The sequence below is a fragment of the Monodon monoceros genome, unplaced genomic scaffold, assembly GCF_005190385.1.
Source record: "Monodon monoceros isolate NGI ecotype Baffin Bay Population unplaced genomic scaffold, NGI_Narwhal_1 Super_Scaffold_10, whole genome shotgun sequence".
Taxonomy (NCBI): Eukaryota; Metazoa; Chordata; class Mammalia; order Artiodactyla; family Monodontidae; genus Monodon; species Monodon monoceros.
The window spans coordinates 4,322,863-4,343,517 of NW_021703766.1; the positions used below are offsets into that span (position 1 = coordinate 4,322,863).

At 47.1% G+C, this 20,655-nt stretch overlaps 1 protein-coding gene across 3 annotated transcripts in view; it reads left to right on the forward strand.

Annotated features, from left to right (window-relative positions):
• Positions 1–20,655, forward strand: part of MEAK7 (MTOR associated protein, eak-7 homolog) — a 66,326-nt gene that overhangs the window by 25,111 nt on the left and 20,560 nt on the right. For 2 of the 3 annotated variants that reach the window (XM_029206967.1, XM_029206976.1), the window contains 3 exons: positions 16,077–16,254; positions 19,444–19,674; positions 20,034–20,178. In XM_029206967.1, the coding sequence (XP_029062800.1) occupies positions 16,102–16,254; positions 19,444–19,674; positions 20,034–20,178 (529 nt within the window). In that variant the 5' untranslated portion in view covers positions 16,077–16,101. Of the gene's footprint in view, positions 1–15,920; positions 16,255–19,443; positions 19,675–20,033; positions 20,179–20,655 lie in introns of those variants that run through there. The other variant, XM_029206958.1, reaches the window with a different exon arrangement.

A 20,655-nucleotide genomic window follows, 5' to 3' on the forward strand; every position in this document is an offset into this window, starting at 1 on the left:
CCCTGCATCGGCAGGCAGACTCTCAACAACTATGCCACCAGGGAAGCCCTCCAATGCTTTTTAATGCGTTTTTCATCTCATTGAGTTCTTCAGCTCCAGAATTTATTTTGTTCTTTTTTAGAGTTTAGTATCTTTACTGAAGTATTTCTTCTGTTCCTTAATTTTAGTCCTGAGCTCATTGAACTGCCTTTCTGAGTTCTCTTGTAGCTCTTTGAGTTTGTTTATGACAGCTGTGTTGAATCTCTATCAGTTAGATCATAGTATTCCTTGACTTTATGTTTGGTTTCTGGAGACTTGTCATTTTCCTTTTGTGATATGATGTTATTGTGGCTCTTCATGCTTGATGAGCTGTTCCTCTGTTGGCACATTTTTTTTTTTTTTTTTTTTTTGGTACGCAGGCCTCTCACTGTGGTGGCTTCTCCCGTTGCGGAGCACAGGCTCCGGACGCGCAGGCTCAGCGGCCGTGGCTCACAGGCCCAGCCGCTCCGCGGCATGTGGGATCTTCCCAGACCGGGGCACAAACCCGTGTCCCCTGCATCGGCAGGCGGACTCTCAACCACTGTGCCAGGGGAAGCCCTGTTGGCACGTTTGAAGTAGCAAACAGCTTTCTTCTTTGGGTAAAGTGTTTTTTGTTTTTTTTTTAAATTCTAAGAATTCATCATGCTAGTAAAAAATAAACCAACCAAACAAAAAAACCATAACAGTAACTGCAGTCCGGCCACTGTCTGCTTTTATATAGCCAGTGAGCTAAGAATGACTTTCATGCTTTAAACAGTTGGAAACAAAATCAGAAGAATATTTTATGATGTGTGAAAATTATGCGAAATTCATATTTCTGTGTCCATAAATGTGTGACATAAACAGCCACGTCCAACTGTTCTTCTATTGCCTGTGGGTATTTTGGTGCCACAAGAGCTGTGAGTAGCTGTGACAGAGATGGTATGGCTTGAAAAATCAAAAATATTTACTGTCGGGCCCTGGACAGAAAAAGTCTGCCAACCCCTGGTTGTGTGCTTAGCCCAATAAAAGGCTTTTTCAGGGAGGAGAATGATGTCACTTGATGTTGCTTAGAATTGCTGGCGCTTGGGGATAAAAAGCAGACCGACTTTTAGTTGGTTTTATTGTCGGTATCTCTCCAGCCGGGGGGCCCCCGCTGCCCCCCACTGCCCGCACCTGGGACCACCATAGCCCCCTGGCCCCCTGCCCTGGGCGTGCTCCGGCCTCTAGGAAATTGCGTTTTTGCACAGAATGCCACCACCTCGGATACTCCTGAAAGTATACTCACGAGGTTTGCACGCATAAGTACAGGGGATCTTATCCTTCCACTCCCTTGGCTGCAGGTGGCAGAAACCTGAGCGAGCGGAGACGAAGAGCTGGGGTTACTCCCTCGTGTCCAGGAGGGTGAGGGCGCCTGGGCTGCGGAACACTTTGCTCCCACGGGACAGCCTCGGTGCTCAGACCCATCTCTCCACGAGGGCCTGTGCCTTGCGGGCCTGAAGCATCCAGGCAGTCCCCAGGCAGCAGGCAAGAAGGGGCTCTGGCCAGGAAGCACCCGATTGGCAGGAACGGCGGGGACGAGGGTGAACAGAAAGAGTCTGGAAGGCAGTAGTCCCTTGACACAAAAAAGGAAAATGTTCAGATGGCCTGAGTTCTTTTTTTTTTTTAACTGAAGTACAGTTGACTAAAATGTCGTGTTAGTTTCAGGTGTACAGCAAAGTGATTCAGTTATACATATATATATATATATATATATATATTCTTTTTCAGATTCTTTTCCCTTATAGATTATTACAAAATATTGAGTATAGTTCCCTGTGCTATATAGTAGGTCCTTGTTGGTTTTCAATTTTATATATAGTAGTACATATCTGTTAATCCCAAACTCCTAATTTATCCCTCCCCTCCCTTCCCCTTTGGTAACCATAAGTTTGTTTTCTATGTCTGTGTGTCTATTTCTGTTTTGTAAATAAGTTCATTTGTACTTTTTTTTTTTTTTTTTAAGATTCCACATATAAGTGATATCATATGATATCTGTCTTTCTCTGTCTGGCTTACCTCACTTAGTATGATAATCTCTAGGTCCATCCATGTTGCTGCAAATGGCATTATTTCATTCGTTTTGTGGCTTAGTAAATTCCATTGTATATGTATGTATATGTATATATGTACACTACATCTTCTTTATCTATTCCTCTGTTGATGGACACTTAGGTTGCTTCCATGTCTTGGCTATTGTAAATAGCGCCGTTATGAACGTAGGCATGCATGTATCTTCTCGAATTATAGTTTTCTATGGATATATGCCCAGGAGTGGGATTGCTGGATCACATGGCAACTCTATTTTTAGTTTTTTAAGGAACCTCCATACTGTTCTCCAGCTCTGAATTCTTTTTAAGCCTTGAAGTCTCTGTGCATTTTTAAATATCCCATCTATTTTCCCGCCGTAGCTTCTCACCGTCCTGGTTTTTCTCCCTCTTATCTTCCCCAGCCTCTCCTCTGCAGCCAGAAACCCCCCAACCATCCCCTCCCCTCAATTTAATCATGCTCCTCCCCACTCATTCAGCAGGTGGAACTGAATGATAAAGGACTAGAAGACTGAGGGCAGGGACTGTAATGCTCACTGCTGTACCACCAGGCCTGGCATGTGTATAGCAGGTGCTCAGTACGATCTGGGGACCTGTGACCAGCACTGCCCTTGCCCTTGGGACCTTACAGCTGTCCTAGCCCCACAGGCCCAAGACCACCAAGGTCAACCCATAGTCTGACAAATCAGGCCTGTTCACCCAGCACACTGGGAGCCCTGGGCAGCTCAAACTGACAAAGGCAAAGACAGATTTCATAGCACTTTGTGGAAAGGTGGGGTTTGGGTGAAACTTAAGAGAAGCAGCATTTCAACAGGCTCAGGGCCAAACAGGGCTGTGTGGGAAGCGGCCAGCATCTGGCCTGGGCTGCAGTGTAGACTCGGCTCCCGTTCCCTTGGGAACCACAGAGTTAGGAGGGCAATGGACCATCATGTCCAGAAACCACTTAAATGGATCTGCACCTGGGCTGGAAATCCAGGCTGCTTCTCCATCAAAGTTGACTTAAATTCTCAGGCGGGAGCAGGAAGTTTCATTCTGAGTGATAGAATTTCAAACAGTGAAGTTTCTGCTCATCTATGATTTTACAGTTCAAAGTTCTTTTTGAGTCAAACAGTCACTACACAAAAAAGGGGGTGGTTATGACACTTTCCAGTTGCAGCTGAGTATCCTTGAGAAATGTTCCTCGTGAACTTGAGGACAGCAAAACCCAGCAGCTGGTTTCATCTGTGTCTGTTTCTCTGCTTGGTCCTGTGCTGCGCTTTCTCAGTCTTGGGGGCAGGAGGAAGATCTCTGTGCTAACTGTTCCATTGGTTCTGGCTGGGAGATGGGCTGGAGGAGGCAAGGAGGCTGTTATTGGGGTCTGGCCCAGACAGGGGGCCCTGGGGACATGGAGGGAAGTGGGTGGATGCAGGCCAGATCTTGGAGGTAAAACAGATTTAGTAAGTAATGGAACATGGGGAGAGAAGGAGGAGGGGAAGCATCCAGGATGGTTCCAGTTCTCTGACTTGGGCCTGGAAGGTGGTGGACGGCCCTCAGGAAGGAAGTAAATAGGAGATGCAGTTTTGGAGGGAAGAGTTTGGGTTTGGCTGGGCTGAGTTTGAGATGCAACCTGATGGGCGTTAGGGGTCAGAATGCAGTCTAGACCACCAGCTGGACGTGCAGGTTTGGGGGTCAGCAGAGCACACAGGTGGGAAGTGAAGTCACCAGTAAGACAGGAGGAAGGAATTAATCTCAGGGAGGATGCATAGCGTGAAAACTACCAGGGAGGGAGGGGAGAAAAGCCAGGGCTGAGTGACCTAGATGCCCAGGAAGGAGAGTTTTAATAAGGCAGGAATGCTGACTGTGAACCCCTGCATGTAAGGACTGAAAGTGCCCCATGGATTTAGTGACAGAGCCCCTGGGGCCAGGTTTCAGTGGTTTGGGGAGCGAATGGAAGGTTTATAAATCCGGACAACAGTCCTGAGACATTTTGGAGTGAAGCTGGGGTCGAGGGGTTGGGGATGGGGTGGGAGAAGCTGGAGAAGGCCTGAGGGTCTAGGTGAGTTTATTTATCCAGACTGGACAGACTTAAGCACGTTGAAATGCCACTGGAAAGGACTGGGGGTCAGAGAACCAAGACAGAAGTGAGGGCTCCCAGGAAGAGAGAGGGGCTGGGCTGCGGAGGGGCAGAAGCGGGGGTGGGGGGTAGGCAGGAGCCCGGGCCCTGGGATGCGAGGATGCACCCAGATTAGTCGGGGGAGGGAGAGGGGTGCCAGAGGAGGGTTGCCTGGGTCTTAATCCATGGAGGCCTCAGTAGTGGAGGGTCCCGCGGCTGGGTTACCTGCCTCTCTGGTCTCTTGCTGGGTCTCCCTTAGGCCCGCTCTCCTCTCTCCCAGCTCCGTCCTCATCCCGGTCACACCCCGTGCTCCCAAGGCCCAGATACTTTACCCGAGGCCAGACAACCCCTCCCTCCCCAGGTGCTCCTCCCTGGCTCCCCCCATGAATCCTCAGCCACTCTCTTTCCCAGTTCCGCCTCCAGCGTCTTTTCCACCTCCTCCCACTGCGGCGCCCCAGGAATCCCACCTCCTTTCTTCCTGCATCCGGCCCCGCCCACGGCCCCGCCCTCACCCTCCTGCGCCAGCCCGCTCCCCATGAGGTGCATATCCATTGGCTGAATTCTTTATAAGGCTCCGTCCCTAGACTTCCGCTTCTGCGATTGGGGCAGATAGCCGTCCGTCAGCGCTGTCGCCCGGCAACGGGGTGGGCGGCTCTAGAGGAACACCTGTGGACTGCAACCGGAAAGGCAGGTCGGGTCGGCTCTGGGGCTGAGGGCGAGGGCTTCGGTGGGCGGAAGGGTGGGGGTGTGGGAGAGGGAAGGTCGTTGGTCAGGAGGCCTGGAGGGAGCAGCCTGGCCAGCTTAGGGTTGGGGGCGATGTCCCTGGTCCTGGGAACGAATGGTGCCAGAGTGGACCTGGGCCCTGCCCCTCCCTGGCAGCCCGTGCCTCTCTGCCCTGCGGCGGGGTGGGGAGTGGTGGGGGGACAGCTGCGAGGGAGGAAGAGTCTCTCCGCGTGTTGGAGCACAGAATCACTCCTCACATTCTGCTTGCCGTGTGGTTGAGATCAGAGGGTTCCGGCAGATTCTTGCCCGAGGGTTCTCAGGGTGGAGGCCCGCTGTCAGAAGGGAAAGCGAGAGAGAGCTGTAGAGATGCAGGAAGAACTGGGGAGCATTGGCGGGAGGGGGCGAGGCAGGGGGCTGTACTGGAGTGTGTGCCGGGCTGGGGCGGTCTCTGTAATGACCACAGCCTACTCACTTTTTCCCCGGAGAGTGGAGACCACAGCCTACTCACTTTGTCCCCGGAGAGTGGAGCTGATGGCTAAATTCAGGGCAGGGAGGAGAGAAAAAAGTGCTCCTAGACTGACACCCTGCAGATGAGCCACTGGGGCTCCCTGGAGGGAGGGAAGCCAGCACAGGGCAGGAGCGGGACAGGTCACCTTCTGGCTAGCAGGGACTCTGCACAGCTGGCGGCTGGCCCAGGCTCAAGCTGACCCTTCGCAGAAGGCTCTGGGCTGTAAACAAAGCTTGAAGCCGATGATGGGCTGGGAGTCTTCGCGGAAGGGGCGTACTGAGGGCCAGATTGCTGCTCCCAGGACAGTGGCCCCTTGGAGGTGGAGAGTCCAGGGTGTCCCTCAAGCACAGGAGTCCTCAGAGAGTCTGTGAAAGGAGGTGCCTGAGCCATGCTAGGATGCCAGCAGGAACTGTGGCCCATTCTGCAGAAAAACAGCTCCTGGCTCCCTCCCTAGCCCTGGGGAGTTTGTTCCTTCCAAGCTGGGCTGTTTTGTTCCAAGGCAAGAAACCTTCTGTTGCCTTGGGCTCAAGTGTCTCCTCCTCTGGCCTCCAGAAAGCCGAATTATTGATAAATGCCCGATGCTGCCTCAGTTAATCCTTTCCCCCTCATTACAGGGCTGGTGACACTTTCCCTGTTTTACTAGGGTTGGAAAAGGCTTCATAACTTGCCCTCAGTCGTAACACTGACCAGTGTCAGAGCTTGAACTCGGATCTGTGCATCTTTGCCTACACCACCTGGATACCAGCGCACTTCAGTGCCCACCCTCCCGCTCTGCCCCACGGCCCTGCATCTTTGGAAGCCAGTTTCTCATTCTCAGTCCTACTGACATTTGGGGCCAGGGACTTCTTTGTTCAGGGGGGGCTGTCCTGTGCGTTGTAGGGTATTTAGCAGCACCCCTGGTTGTTATCCTCTAGATGCCAGCAGCACCCCTCTCCCTGGTCGTGACAACCAGACATCATTGCCAGCTGTCCCCCGGCAGACAGAACCGCCCCCAGTTGAGAACCACTGGGGTTAGCAATCTTAAAGGAACACTGAGGCGCGTCCTCTTGAAAGAGAACGTGATATACGTAAACCTGCAGGAGACTCAGGCCAGCGTTGGGTTGTTTTATGCACAGCTTGCCCGGAAGAAAAAGCCTGTGGCACATATCGAGGTGCACCCAGGACAGTCCCGTGAGAAAACCATTGCCAGGGAATGAAAGAAAGTTCAGGAATATGCATCTGGGGAGAAGTAAGCACGCATCAAAGGCCTTCAGTTCCTCCCCAAAGTTGATTAAAGAGATTTCAGGCTTGATAAAACGATGGAGTCCAGGCTGGATGAACTTGGGGACGCTGTACCACTGCCATTACTTCATCCCGCCGTGTGGAGCTCTTTAACAGGAGCGGGCTGTCCTTGGAGCTGTCTAAAGATGTGTCCTCTTACCAGTGCCCTGCGGACACCGAGAATGGTGGGCCAGGGGCCTGGGTCATGGTCTGAGAGGCTGCCCTTCCTTCCACCTTTTGTTGACTCCAGGCCTGTGGCTCCTGCTTGAGGGTGTAGCAGCTCTCCCTCCTAGAAGAAAAGCCAGTGTTGCCAGCTGCCCTGCTTCTGGGCCTTCCCAGAAGAGGGAAGGTCGTTGGTCAGGAGGCCTGGAGGGAGCAGCCTGGCCAGCTTAGGGTTGGGGGCAATGACCCTGGTTCTCTTCCAGGGCATCTCTTCCAGGTGCCGCCCTGAGCCTACCGCATGCATGCCGATGGGCCGCACCTCTCCTGTGCATTTCTGCCCTCCGGTCCTCCCTGTGGGCGCCTCGCCCAGCTCTGGTCCTTTCTCGAAGGCATTTGGACCCTGAGGAGGCCAGGCTGCTGTTTCCAGACAACAGTGGAGGAGCCTGTTTCCGGTGGGACAGAGGAGGGGGCTGGGATGGGCTGGAAGTGAGTGGCTGGGTGGAGGCAGACGAGGCCACCTTGCTCTGTAGACCCCTCTGGCCACCTCCGCACACCAGACCTCGCCTGGACGATGTCGGTTTCACCCTGCACCTTTGTGTGCACTGTCCCCGCTTCCTGGGTGAACCACCTGTGGGTGCCGGAAAACCCAGCCAGAACATGTCCTTTGGGACATTTTCTACTCTCGCCCCATTCCTGCCGATCCCCATAGCATTTGCTGGACAGGACGCTCCTGCAGGCCCTGGGCCTTTCTGAGGCTTCTGTCTGCTCTCCCTCTGACGGGGCCTGGCCTAGGAGACACTGAGTTATCTGTTGAAGGAATTAGATGCTTGTGCTGATGTCAGGAAGGCCAGTGTGCTGGAGGGGGCAGGCCCCATGACCTCTCAGTGGTGCTGCCCCTGGTCGCACTGATTGCTCAGTCATGGAACGTCTGGGAATGTCTGAGGAGAGGCATTTACATGTTGGCAGCCTTTTAGCCCCAGACGTCCCCCTAAAAGAGGCTGGTATCCCCCGGTAGAGCGATTCCTTGGTTTTGAGAAGGAAGGATGTTTTCCCAGGATGTGGGGAGTTTGAGGTGCGGCACTTAGATGGAGCCCCTGTCCTTGCTGTCAGCTCTCCCTGGTGGCCCAGGCCTGGTGGGCCATGGGGTACAGAGGTGGGCAGGGGACTGGTCACGGGTGGTGGAGTGAGTGGCACTGATCCAAGGGGCCCTGAGTGCCTGGGGTCTGGGAGTGAGTCCCATGGGGCCTGAACGTGAGGGACCCAGGCAAGGCCGACCTCCTGGAGTTAGCACACGGGATCTCACGAGGTGGTGAGAGAGCAGGCCGTCCACCCGAGGGGTGGATGGGGAACAACACAGACGTTGGAGCGGCACGTCCCCGTGCCTGCGTGTACCAGGCTGACTCAGCTGCTGGCCAGGTGGCCGTGCGGCAGTCTCTTCAATGGCATTCAGATTCTACGGTGGGTGAGTCAGGCGTGCCGGTGTGAGTGCAGTGCAAGCAGAGTGAGTAAGGAGGGACCTGTGTCCACGTCAGTTAAGTCAGCAGTCGGTTCTAGGAAAGTCAGGAATGCTGGGTAGTCGTGGAACCTGAGGCTGAGTAGATGATGAGGGGTGCAGAGGTGGACATGAGGGTCCTCTGAGCCAGACAACGGGCAGAAGGGAACTGTCCACAGAGACTGGTGTCTGACCTTCCGAGGGGACCACACGCATCCTCCAGGTCGGCCTTGGGAGCCCACCTGGGTGGGCACGGCTGTCAGCCGGCCTGGAGGGTCCAGCTCTGATATGAAGCTGTGCTGACATCTCAAAAACCTTTCCCCCCAGGTGTTCAAAAGGCCGTCATCTCTTCCAGAGTTTAGGTGAGTCAGGGGCCTTCTCATGTCACAAAGCTTAAGGTTTTCTAGCTGAAGTGAAGAAACGTGGTGATCTTTGCTAGGAAGACCCTGAGAACGAAATAGATTTCACTAGGGTACATTTTAATTCATTTACCATTTCCAGGATTTCAGCAGGATAACAAGGTAGGGACGCAGGGAGAGTTGTGTGACAGATCTTTTGGTGACTTGACAAATTAACACAGATTTTGAGAGGATCTTGAATTTCCCTGGTTGGAAGGATATGACTCTAAAAATACTTTTGACTAAAGCTATTGTGATTTATCGCTAATGGAAGTAAAGCGGGGGTGGAACCAAGTGAAAGCAAAATCACGCTGTGTAGACAGATCAGGTCACTGTGTGGGGTCCCAGAATAACCTGCAGCCTGCTTTCTGGTCCACAGAACAGTGCAGCATCCTTCTTAATTATCACCCTAGCCCTTCTCTGTTCCTCCTGCATCCTCGATGAAAAGGATTAAGCTACCCAGTCACTGAATGGCACCAACCCCTTCTTTGAGCCTTCCAAGAAAGCATCCCCTTTCACACTCTCACCGAGACCCCATGCTTCCTCGCTGCCTTGGGTTGGAAATGCAGCTCTGACCACACGCGTACTCCTGCTTGTCGTTAGCCAGGGGGCACCGACCTATTTTCTATTGTGATTTCTCTTAGGCGTGGCTTTCAGACACTTAATACTAAGAGCACGGCTTTGCAGTTGGCAGAATATATTAAATAAACTGCAGCGTCAGGGATGTTCGTACCTTCTTTCTGCCTTTGCTTGGCACTCTTTCCTACTGTCTTCCGGAAGTGGCAGGTAGTTAAAAATCAAATGATGGCTCGTCTCCTCATCCGGTCCTACGTGATCAGGTTGTTTCTTGGGGCTCTTAGAAAAGTTGACAAACAAGACACGTCTGCCTTGGCATGGCTGCTTGGGCTGTGCCCCCTGGAGGGGACCAGGCACCGGGTGGTACCACTCGCTGTATCTTAGACATGAAGAAAGCCTCATGCAGGCTGGACCTTGAGCCCAGGGCCGGAAGTTTTCCTTCTTGGCTCTTAGGCTGCTGAAAAACTTGAGAATTGGAACCAGTTAGATCAGGTGGCCCGTGAGTGATAGCCCCAAACTGGGCTGCACAAGCACCCGTTTCCAGCAGCCTTTGCAAGTGCGCTACAGCTCCTGTCCAAGGAGCCCTCTGCTGGAGGCTTCCTGTTTGGGGCAGATGGGCACCCCTGCCAGAATGGCTGGATTAAAAAGATGGAAAAATAGCAAGAATGTCAGAGAGGATATGGAGAAATTGGAACCCTCATGCTTTCCTGCTGGGAATGTAAAACAGAAAATAGTTTGGCAATTCCTCTAAAAGTGAACATCAGATTATACAACCCAGCAATTCCATTCCTAGGTATAGTACCTGCCGCCCCCAAATTTGAAAGCAGGGACTCAGACAAGTACATGTACACATATGTTCACAGCAGCACTGTTCACAACACCCAAAGGATAGAAACAGCCCCAAATGTCCATCAGCAGACGAATGGATAAACCAAAGACGGTATCTCCATATACCATAATTATTATTCACCCATAAAAAGGAATGAAGTACTGATCGTGCTACCATGCAGATGAAATTTTAAAACATTATGCTGAGTGAAAAAAGCCAGACCCCAAAGACCATGTACTGGATGATTTCATTTACATGAAATGTTCGAAATAGGCAAATCCACAGAGAAAGCGCATTAGTGGTTGCCAGGGGCTGAGGGATCGGGGATGGGGAATAACCGCTAATGGGCGTGGGCTGTCTTTTGGGGTGATGGAAATGTTTTAGAACTAGATAAAGGTGGTGGTCTCACAATGTTGTGAATGTCCCGAATGCCACTGAATTGTTCACTTTTTTTTTTTTTGGTACCTGGAGTTTATTTTTTTTATCTTTTGTTTTTATAAATAGATCTTTTTGGGGGAATAATCGCTTTACAGTACAGTTTCTGTTGTACACCAAAGTGAATCAGCCATATGCATACATATGTCCCTATATCTCCTCCCTCTGGAGCCTCCCTCCCACCCTGCCTATCCCACCCCTCTAGGTGGTCACAGAGCACCGAGCCCATCTCCCTGTGCTATGCGGCTGCTTCCCACTAGCTAACTATTTTACATTTGGTAGTGTATATATGTCCATGCTACTCTCACTTGGCCCCAGCTTCCCTCTCCCACTCTGTGTCCTCAAGTCCATTCTCTACGTCTACCTCTTTATTCCTGCCATGCAACTAGGTTCATCAGTACCTTTTTTTTTTTTTTTTTTAAGATTCCATATATATGCGTTAGAATACGGTATTTGTTTTTCTCTTTCTGACTTACTTCACTCTATGACAGACTTTCGGTCCATCTACCTCACTACAAATATCTCAATTTCGTTTCTTTTTATGACTGACTGATATTGCATTGTATCTATGTGCCACATCTTCTTTATCCATTCATCTGTCGATGGACACTTAGGTTGCTTCCATGTCCTGGCTATTACAAATAGAGCTGCAGTGAACATTGTGGTACATGACTCTTTGAATCATGGTTTTCTCAGGATATATGCCCAGTAGTGGGATGGCTGGGTCATATGGTAATACGATTTTTAGTTTTTTAAGGAACCTCCGTACTGTTTTCCAAAGTGGTTGTATCAATTTACATTCCCACCGACAGTGCAGGAGGGTTCCGTTTTCACCAAACCTTTTCCAGCATTTATTGTTTCTAAATTTTTTGTTAATAGCCATTCTGACCGGCGTGAGGTGATACCTCATTGTAGTTTTGATTTGCATTTCTCTAATAATTAGTGATGTTGAGCATCTTTTCATGTGCCTCTTGGCCATCTGTATGCCTTCCTTGGTGAAATGTCTATTTAGGTCTTCCGTCCATTTTTTAATTGGATTGTTTGTTTTTTTGATATTGAGCTCCATGAGCTGTTTGTATATTTGGAGATTAATCCTTTGTCTGTTGTTTCATTTGCAAATATTTTCTCCCATTCTGAGGGTTGTCTTTTTGTCTTGTGTACTGTTTCCTTTGCTGTGTAAAAGCTTTTACGTTTAATTAAGTCCCATTTGTTTATTTTTGTTTTTATTTCCATTTCTCTAGGAGGTGGGTCAAAAATGATCTTGCTGTGGTTTATGTCAAAGAGTGTTTTTCCTATGTTTCCCTCTAAGAGTTTTATAATGTCTGGCCTTACATTTAGGCCTTTAATCCATTTGGAGTTTATTTTTGTGTATGGTGGTAGGGAGTGTATTTCATTCTTTTACATGTAGCTGTCCAATTTTCCCTGCACCACTTATTGAAGAGGCTGTCTTTTCTCCATTGTATGTTCTTGCCTCCTTTGTTGTAAATTAGGTGTCCATATGTGCGTGGGTTTATCTCTGGGCATTCTGTCCTGTACCATTGATCTATATTTCTGTTTTTGTGCCAGTACCGTACTGTCTTGATTACTGTAGCTTTGTGGTATAGTTTGAAGTCGGGGAGCCTGATCCTTCCAACTCTGTTTTTCTTTCTCAATATTGCTTTGGCTATTCGGGGTCTTTTGTGTTTCCATACGAATTGTAATGGCATTCTAATTCTGTGGAGAATGCCATTGGTAGTTTGATAGGGATTGCACTGAATCTGTAGATTGCTTTGGGTAGTATAGTCATTTTCACAATATTGATTATTTCAATCCAAGAACATGGTATATATTTCTCCATCTCTTTATGTCATCTTTGATTTCTTTCATCAGTGTTTTATAGTTTTCTGAGTACAAATCTTTTGCCTCTTTAGGCAGGTTCATTCCGAGGTATTTTATTCTTTTTGTTGAGATGGTAAATGGGATTGTTTCCTTAATTTCTCTTTCTGATTTTTCGTTGTTGATGTATAGGAATGCCAGAGATTTCTGTGCATTAATTTTGTATCCTGCAACCTTACCAAATTCATTGATTATTTCTAGTAGTTTTCTGGTGGCATCTTTAGGATTTTCTGTGTATAGTATCATGTCATCTGCAAACAGTGACAGTTTTACTTCTTCTTTTCCAATTTGTATTCCTTTTATTTCTTTTTCTTCTCTGATTGCCGTGGCTAGGACTTCCAAAATATGTTGAATAAGAGCGGCGAGATGGACATCCTTGTCTTGTTCCTGATCTTAGAGGAAATGCTTTCAGTTTTTCATCATTGAGTATGATGCTTGCTGTGGGTCTGTCATATATGGCCTTTATTATGTTGAGGTAGGTTCCCTCTTTGCCCATTTTCTGGAGAGTTTTTATCATAAATGGGTGTTGAATTTTGTCAAAAACCTTTTCTGCATCTGTTGAGATTATCATATGGTTTTTATTCCTTAATTTGTTAATGTGGTGTATCACGTTGATTGATTTGCGTATATTGAAGAATCTTTGCATCTCTGGGATAAATCCCACTTAATCATAGTTTATGATCCTTTTAATGTGCTGTTGGATTCTGTTTGCTAGTATTTTGTTCAGGATTTTTGCATCTATATTCATCAGTGATATTGGTCTGTAATTTTCTTTTTTTGTTATATCTTTTCCTAGTTTTGGTATCAGGGTGAAGGTGGCTTCATAGAATGAATTTGGGAGTGTTTCTCCCTCTGCGATTTTTGGAAGAGTTTGAGAATGATTAGGTGTTAGCTCTACTCTAAATGTTTGATAGAATTTGCCTCTGAAGCCATCTGGTCCTGGACCTTTGTTTGGTGGAAGATTTTTAATTACAGTTAAAATTTCATTGCTTGTGATAGGTATATTTTTTATCAAAAATAGTTATATTTTTAAGATATATTTTCTAATTCTTCCTGGTTCAGTCTTGGAAAATTGTACCTTTCCAAGAATTTGTCCATTTCTTCGTGGTTGTCCATTTTATTGGCATATAGTTCTTTGTAGTAATCTCTTATAATCCTTTGTATTTCTGCAGTATCAATTGTGATTTCTCCTTTTTCATTTCTAATTTTATTGATTTGCATCCTCTCCCTTTTTTCCTTGATGAGTCTGGCTAAGGGTTTATCAATTTTGTTTACCTTCTCAAAGAACCAGCTTTTAGTTTTATTGATCTTTGCTCTTTTGTTTGTTTCTATTTCATTTATTTCTCCTCTGATTTTTATGATTTCTTTCCTTCTACTGACTTTGGGTTTTCTTTGTTCTTCTTTCTCTAGTTGTTTTATGTGTAGGGTTAGATTGTTTATTTGAGATTTTTCTTGTTTCTTGAGGTGAGATTGAATTGCTGTAGACCTCCCTGAACTGGTTTTGCTGTGTCCCATAGGTTATGGGTCGTCATGGTTTCCTTGTCATTTGTTTCTATGTTTTTTTATTTCTTCTTTGATTTCTTCAGTGATCTCTTGGTTATTTAGTAGCACACTGTTTAGTCTCCATGTATTTGTGTTTTTTACAGTTTTTTTCCTGTAATTGATTTCCAATCTCATAATGTTGTGGTCAGGAAAGATGCTTGATACGATTTCAATTTTCTTAAATTTTCTGAGAGTTGATCTGTGACCCAAGATGTGATCTATCCTGGAGGATGTTCCATGTGCACTTGAGAAGAAAGTGTAATCTGCCACTTTTGGGTAGAATGTTCTATAAATATCAGTTAAATCTATCTGGTCTGTTGTGTCATTTAAAGCTTGTGTTTCCGTATTTATTTTCTGTTTGGATGATCTGTCCATTGGTGTAAGTGGCGTGTTAAAGTCCCCTACTATTATTGTGTTACTGTTGATTTCTGCTTTCATGGTTGTTAGCATTTGCCTTATGTATTGAGGTGCTCCTGTGTTGGGTGCATAAACATTTATAGTTGTTATATCTTCTTCTTGGATTGATCCTTTGATCATTATGTAGTGTCCTTCCTTGTCTCTTGTAACAGTCTTTATGTTAAAGTCTATTTTATTGGATATGAGCATTGCTTCTCCAGCTTTCTTTTGATTTCCATTTGCAAGGAGTATCCTTTTTCCATCCCTTCATCTTCAGTCTGTATATGTCGCTAAGTCTGAAGTGGGTCTCTTGTAGACAGCATATATTTGGGTCTTGTTTCTGTATCCATTCAGCCAGTCTGTATCTTTTGGTTGGGGCATTTAATCCATTTACACTCAAGGTTGTTATTGATATGTATGTTCCTATGACCATGTTCTTAATTGTTTTGGGTTTGTTTTTGTAGATCTTTTCTTCTCTTGTGTTTCCCTCCTAGAGAAGTTTCTTTAGCATTTGTGGTAAAGCTGGTTCGGTGGTGCTGAATTCTCTTAGCTTTTGCTTGTCTGAAAAGCTTTCGATTTCTCCCTTGAATCTGAATGAGATCCTTGCTGGGTAATCTTGGTTGTAGGTTTTTCTCTTTCATCACTTTAAGTATATCCTGCCACTCCCTTCTGGCCTGCAGAGTTTCGGCTGAAAAATCAGCTGATAACGTTATGGGAATTCCTTTGTATGTTATTTACTTATTTACTTTTTAATAAATTAATTTTACTTATTTATTTTTGGCTGCATTGGGTCTTCGTTGCTGCATGTGGGCTTTCTCCAGTGGCAGCGAGTGGGGGCTACTGTTTGTTGTGGTGTGTGGGCTTCTCATTGTGGTGGCTTCTCTTTTTGTGGAGCACGGGCTCTAGGTGCACGGGCTTCAGTAGTTGTGGCATGGGGGATCAGTAGTTGTGGCTCACGAGCTCTAGAGCACAGGCTCGGTAGTTGTGGCACACGGGCTTAGTTGCTCCATGGCATGTAGGATCTTCCCAGACCAGGGCTTGAACCCGTGTCCCCTGCATTGGCAGGTGGATTCTTAACCACTGTGCCACCAGGGAAGTCCTGATCTCATAGCTTTGGCCAACCATGATCACAGCCGTCTGAGGTTGGCCTGTGATTATTCCCATTTTACAAACGAGGAAACTGGGGCACAGAGAGTTTTGGTCGCTTGCCCAAGACCATACAGCCAGCCAGGTGGAGCCAGGATCACAAAGGGAAAAACATGTCTACTAGCACGTCTGCTCTGTAGGTGATATTTGCAGGGTGTTGATTTTTTTTAAAATATGTGTGATCATCCAGCCTTATAGATTATTTTTTCAACTCAGACTTTTAAAAAATGAATATTTAGATTGAAATCCTGATTTTTCTACATTTTAGTTGCATTAGCTTAGAAACTGTTTTCGAATAAAGAAATCGACTTTTGGTTGGCAATTATGAACAGGCCTCAGGCAGTCAGAAGAATTAGAATTGGGTTTTCCCACTTTATTTGTGTCGACCATTAATTTCTACCACACTGAAACAACATTACATAGCTCTGACGTGTTGTAGCTGCATTTTGCAAGGAGGTCAGTATTGATTACCTTGACCATGTAATTATCGATGTTTATTTTCTGTGATGATTACCTCTTGATTTCCCTGCTAACTGGGTGTGAACTTTCCTTCTGCAGAGACTCCTGCCAGCTACCAGGACAGATGGGGAATAGCAAGAGCCTCTCGGGGCAGAGTCTCTCCCCGCGGTTTCTTCCTGCGGAGCAGGCCGAGATCGACAGATTGTTTGATGCTCTGTCGTCAGCGGAACTCCGCTCCAGCACCTCGCCCAGATCCTTCTCTCTGCAGGCACTGAAGGCAAGAGTAACAGTCAGAAGTTCATGTTGAGTTTGGAGAGGGGTCAGGCCAACACTGGCTGTCTGTTCCCGTAAGACAGGTGTGGGAACACGGAGGGATGTGTTTTCTAGAAAGGGACAGAGAGTACCTATTTTCAGCTTTGTGGGTTCCGTGGTCAGTGTTGCAGCTGCTCCGCTCAGCCTTCGTATCACAGTGTTTGGGGACTTTTCCCACTTGAGGTTGACTAGAGGGGCTGGTGTCTTCCTGTCTCTTGAACCACTGTCCCCGGTTTCCCTCCAGACGAGTGATAGGCTGCCCTTAGCTGTATTTGTGGGTCCAGTAACTGCAAAGTTTCAAGTCCACCTTGGCCTTTAGGATTCGTAAGCGTTTGACGTCCTGGGAGTTTTGTGGTTTTCCTAACAAAATGACGAAGTTTCAGAGGCAAGGTTCACCTGACAACGAGTGAGAACTGCCCATTTACCCATCTTTTGGCCCCGTTCCATGGGGCTCTCAGCCACGCGTTTGGGTGGTTTGGGTGATCAGACAGAGCGAGACAACAGGGAAGAGACCTCATCAGCCCATCCCCCTGGGCACTGGGGAGGCGGTGCAATGTGTGAAGACATTTCAGAGCCTCCTCTTTTAAATTTAGTTTTTTATCGAACTATAGTTGATTTACAACGTAGCGTTAATTTCTGCTGTATAGCAAAGTGACTCAGCTATACACATATATACATTCTTTTTTATATTCTTTTCCATTATGGTTTCTCCCAGGATATTGAATATAGTTCCACGTACTATATAGTGGGACCTTGTTGTTTATCCATCCTATGTATAATAGTTGACATCTGCTAACCTCAAACTCCCACTCCATCCCTCCCTGACTCCCCCTCGCCCTTGGCAACCACAAGTATGACCTCCTATGTCTGTGAGTCTGTTTCTGTTTTGTAGATAGGTTCTTCTGTGCCATATTTTAGATTCCACATATAAGTGATATATAATATTTGTCTTTCTCTGTCTGACTTACTTCACTTAGTATGATAATCTCTAGGTCCATCCATGTTGCTGCAAATGGCATTATTTCATTCTTTTTTATGGCCGAGTAGTATTCCATTGTGTATATGTACCACATCATCTTTATCCATTCCTCTGTCGATGGGCACTTAGGTTGTTTCCATGTGTTGGCCATTGTCAGTAGTGCTGCTGTGAACATAGGGGTGCAGGTATCTTTTTGAGTTATAGTTTTGTCTGGATGTATGCCCAGGAGTGGGAGTGTGGGATCATATGGTAGCTCTATTTTTAGTTTTCTGAGGAGAGCCTCCTCTTTTAGGACATGCAGAACAGGAGCAGATGGCATTGGGGATCCCCCCAACATACTCACGTTATAGTTGAGGAAACTGGCCAGGGAGGTTATTGGGGTTACAGCTTGTGTGTGTGTGTGTGTGTGTGTGTGTGTGTGTGTGTGTGTGTATGTGTATCATGTGTATCTCCACTAGACCAAAAGCACCCTAGTCTGCTGGGTCGCCCACTAAGCTGGAGCAGACAGAACAAGACAGGCCACTTAGGGACTTAACTGCTGAGTTGGTGACAACGTTCACAGGTGTTTATCAAGATAAATAGGGTGGGGCTTCCCTGGTGGTGCAGTGGTTAAGAATCCTCCTGCCAGTTCAGGGGACACAGGTTTGAGCCCTGGTCTGGGAAGATCCCACATGCCGCAGAGCAGCTAAGCCCGTGCGCCACAACTACTGAGCCTGCGTTCTACAGCTCGTGAGCCACAACTACTGAGCCTGCACACCACAACTACTGAAGCCTGCATGCCTAGAGCCTGTGCCTCGCAAGAGAAGCCACTGCAATGAGAAGCCCACGCACTGCAACGAAGAGTAGCCCCCGCTGACCGCAACTACAGAAAGCCTGCGCGCAGCAACGAAGACCCAATGCAGCAAAAAAAAAAAAAAAAAAAAGATAAATAGGGTGAAAAGTTGGTCAGAAAACCTTGGCAACCAAATAAAAGTTCCTTTGGGAACTAATTAGAGGTTTCTTTTCCAGTAGAACTTTGGAAACACCGACAGAAATAGGAATACTCTTTTTGAGCAATGAGGGTGGGAAACTGCTTTACAAGAAATGCAGAATACTGATGTTTTCACAGACCGTGTAGACACGGGAAGTTGTTACAGGAGAGTTCCGTTTTCAGAACCCACTGATTTAGTTCATGGTTTGCTTTCTCTTCCCCTGTATTTATGATCCCTGGACCAAATCAGATTTGATGTTGGAGTCAAAGAGAAAGAATATTTACAGAATGTTACTGGCAAGACAATTAAGAACTAGATTTAAAAAAAAATCTTTTGGCCATGCTGCGTGGCATGTAGGATCTTAGTTCCCTGACCAGAGATTGAACCCATGACCCCTGCGTTGGCAGCGTGGAGTCTTAACCACTGGACCACCAGGGAAGTCCCAAGAACTAGATTTTTTAAATTTTAAAAAATTTTTGTTGGAGTGTAGTTGATTTACAGTGTTGTCTTAGTTTCTGCTATACAGCAAAGTGAATCAGTTATACATATACATATATCCACTCTTTTTTAGCTTCTATTCCCATATAGGTCATTACAGAATTTTGAGTAGTTCCCTGTGCCATACAGTAGGACCTTATTCGTTATCTATTTTATATATGGTAGTATGTATATGTCACTCCCAATCTCCCAATTTATCCTCCCCCCCCTTTCCAATGCATACTGAGCACAAAGAACTCGGATTGATAAAGCTAGCTAATATATTCGGAAGTCCATAGTATAGAGCATGCCAATTTAGCGCTACACAGACCGTATGTTCCATATGGAAATAAATTTAGACATGCAAATGACAGCTACTAGAATCTAGAATTGAGGAGATGTTGTAAGCAGAGTGAAGAGCAGACGATGGCCAGAGGCAGGAATGACACAGCCAGTCTGGGGAGACTGGGAAGTCTGGAGGGCAGGATGGGAACAGTTGATGGAAGAGTCTGACGGCCAAGATGAGCCACAAGCCAGGACGCGTTAGCTGTGTGTGGGTCCTGGGGTGTCATGATGCCCTTAGGTGGGGAGAGATGTTGCATTTGGGGATCTAGGAAGGTTATGTGCTGGTAGCAGTGGTTGGTCTTTCTCCCTTAGCTATATTTCCATCATCCTGCCTCATTTGACTGGCACCCTGTCTGACCTTTTCACCTACCTGTCCCCGCAGAGCCATGTGGGGGAAGCTCTTCCCCCAGAGATGGTCACCAGACTGTTTGAGGGCATGCGGAGGGTGGACGTGACTGGGAAGACCAAGGGGCCCAGTGAGCGCATCTCCCAGGAGCAGTTCACAGTGTCCATGTCCTACCTTTTGAAAGGAAATGCTGAGGAGAAGAGTCTCGTGATCCTGAAAATGATTTCTGCCACAGAAGGTCCCGTGAAAGCAAGAGAGGTCAAGAAGGTAAGAGGCCACCAGGCCGTTTGCAGCCATCCCAAGCAGGCTTGGTATCCTTTGGTGGGGGACCTAGGACGATTAAGCCGCTGATGGCGGCATTGTGCACAAGTCCACCCCGGGGCGCGGGTACCTAGACCGTGTCACTGGTTAAGGTCAGAACTCCTGGACAAAAAGGCGCTGGTAATCTAGACCAGCCAAAGGTGTCGTTGGAAAAATGAGTAACTACCCAAGTTACATGATCTGTTCCAGATTGTGGTCCATCACAGTTGGCCTTAAGGAGATGAGACACCCTTCCCCACGTTGATATGGTGTAGGTCATAGGTCATAACGGAAATGCGATTAATGGTAAAATTGTGGTCTTCAAGTTTACAGAGGACGTGGTTGGCTCCGTGGCACACGTGCTAAGCTACAGACAGGAGCTGAGAGGCTGGGCTCAGAAGCAGGCCCCAGGCCCCCTGTCCAGGGTGCAGGCGCTGGCTGCTCAGCTGTGCTCCGAGATGAAGCTTCAAGGCAAGTGCCCTGCCTCAGTCCTTAGACCTTGGCCTTATAGAGTGGTACCACGCCATCTCCATTACTGTAGGCTTGTACTGAACTTTTGAAACCAGCAAATGTGGGTCTTCCAACTTTGGAGGACTATTTAGATTATTTAATCGTGGGCAGTCGCTCATAGTATTTCCTTATAATCCTTATTTCTGCAGGGTCAGTAGTGACGTCCCCACTTTCATTTCTGATGTTAGCCATTTGATTCTTCTCCTTTTTTCTTGGTCAGTCTAGCTAATGTTTTGTTCACTTTTTGTTGTTTTCAAAGAGCCAACTTTTGGTTTTATGGGTTTTCTCTGTTATCTAATCTCTATTTCATTTATCTTCATCCAAGTCTTTTATTTCTTTCTTCTGCTTCTTTTAGATTTAGTTTGGTTTTCTTTCCTTTTTTTAAAAAAAATTTTATTGAAGTATAGTTGATTTACAATGAATATATACATTCTTACT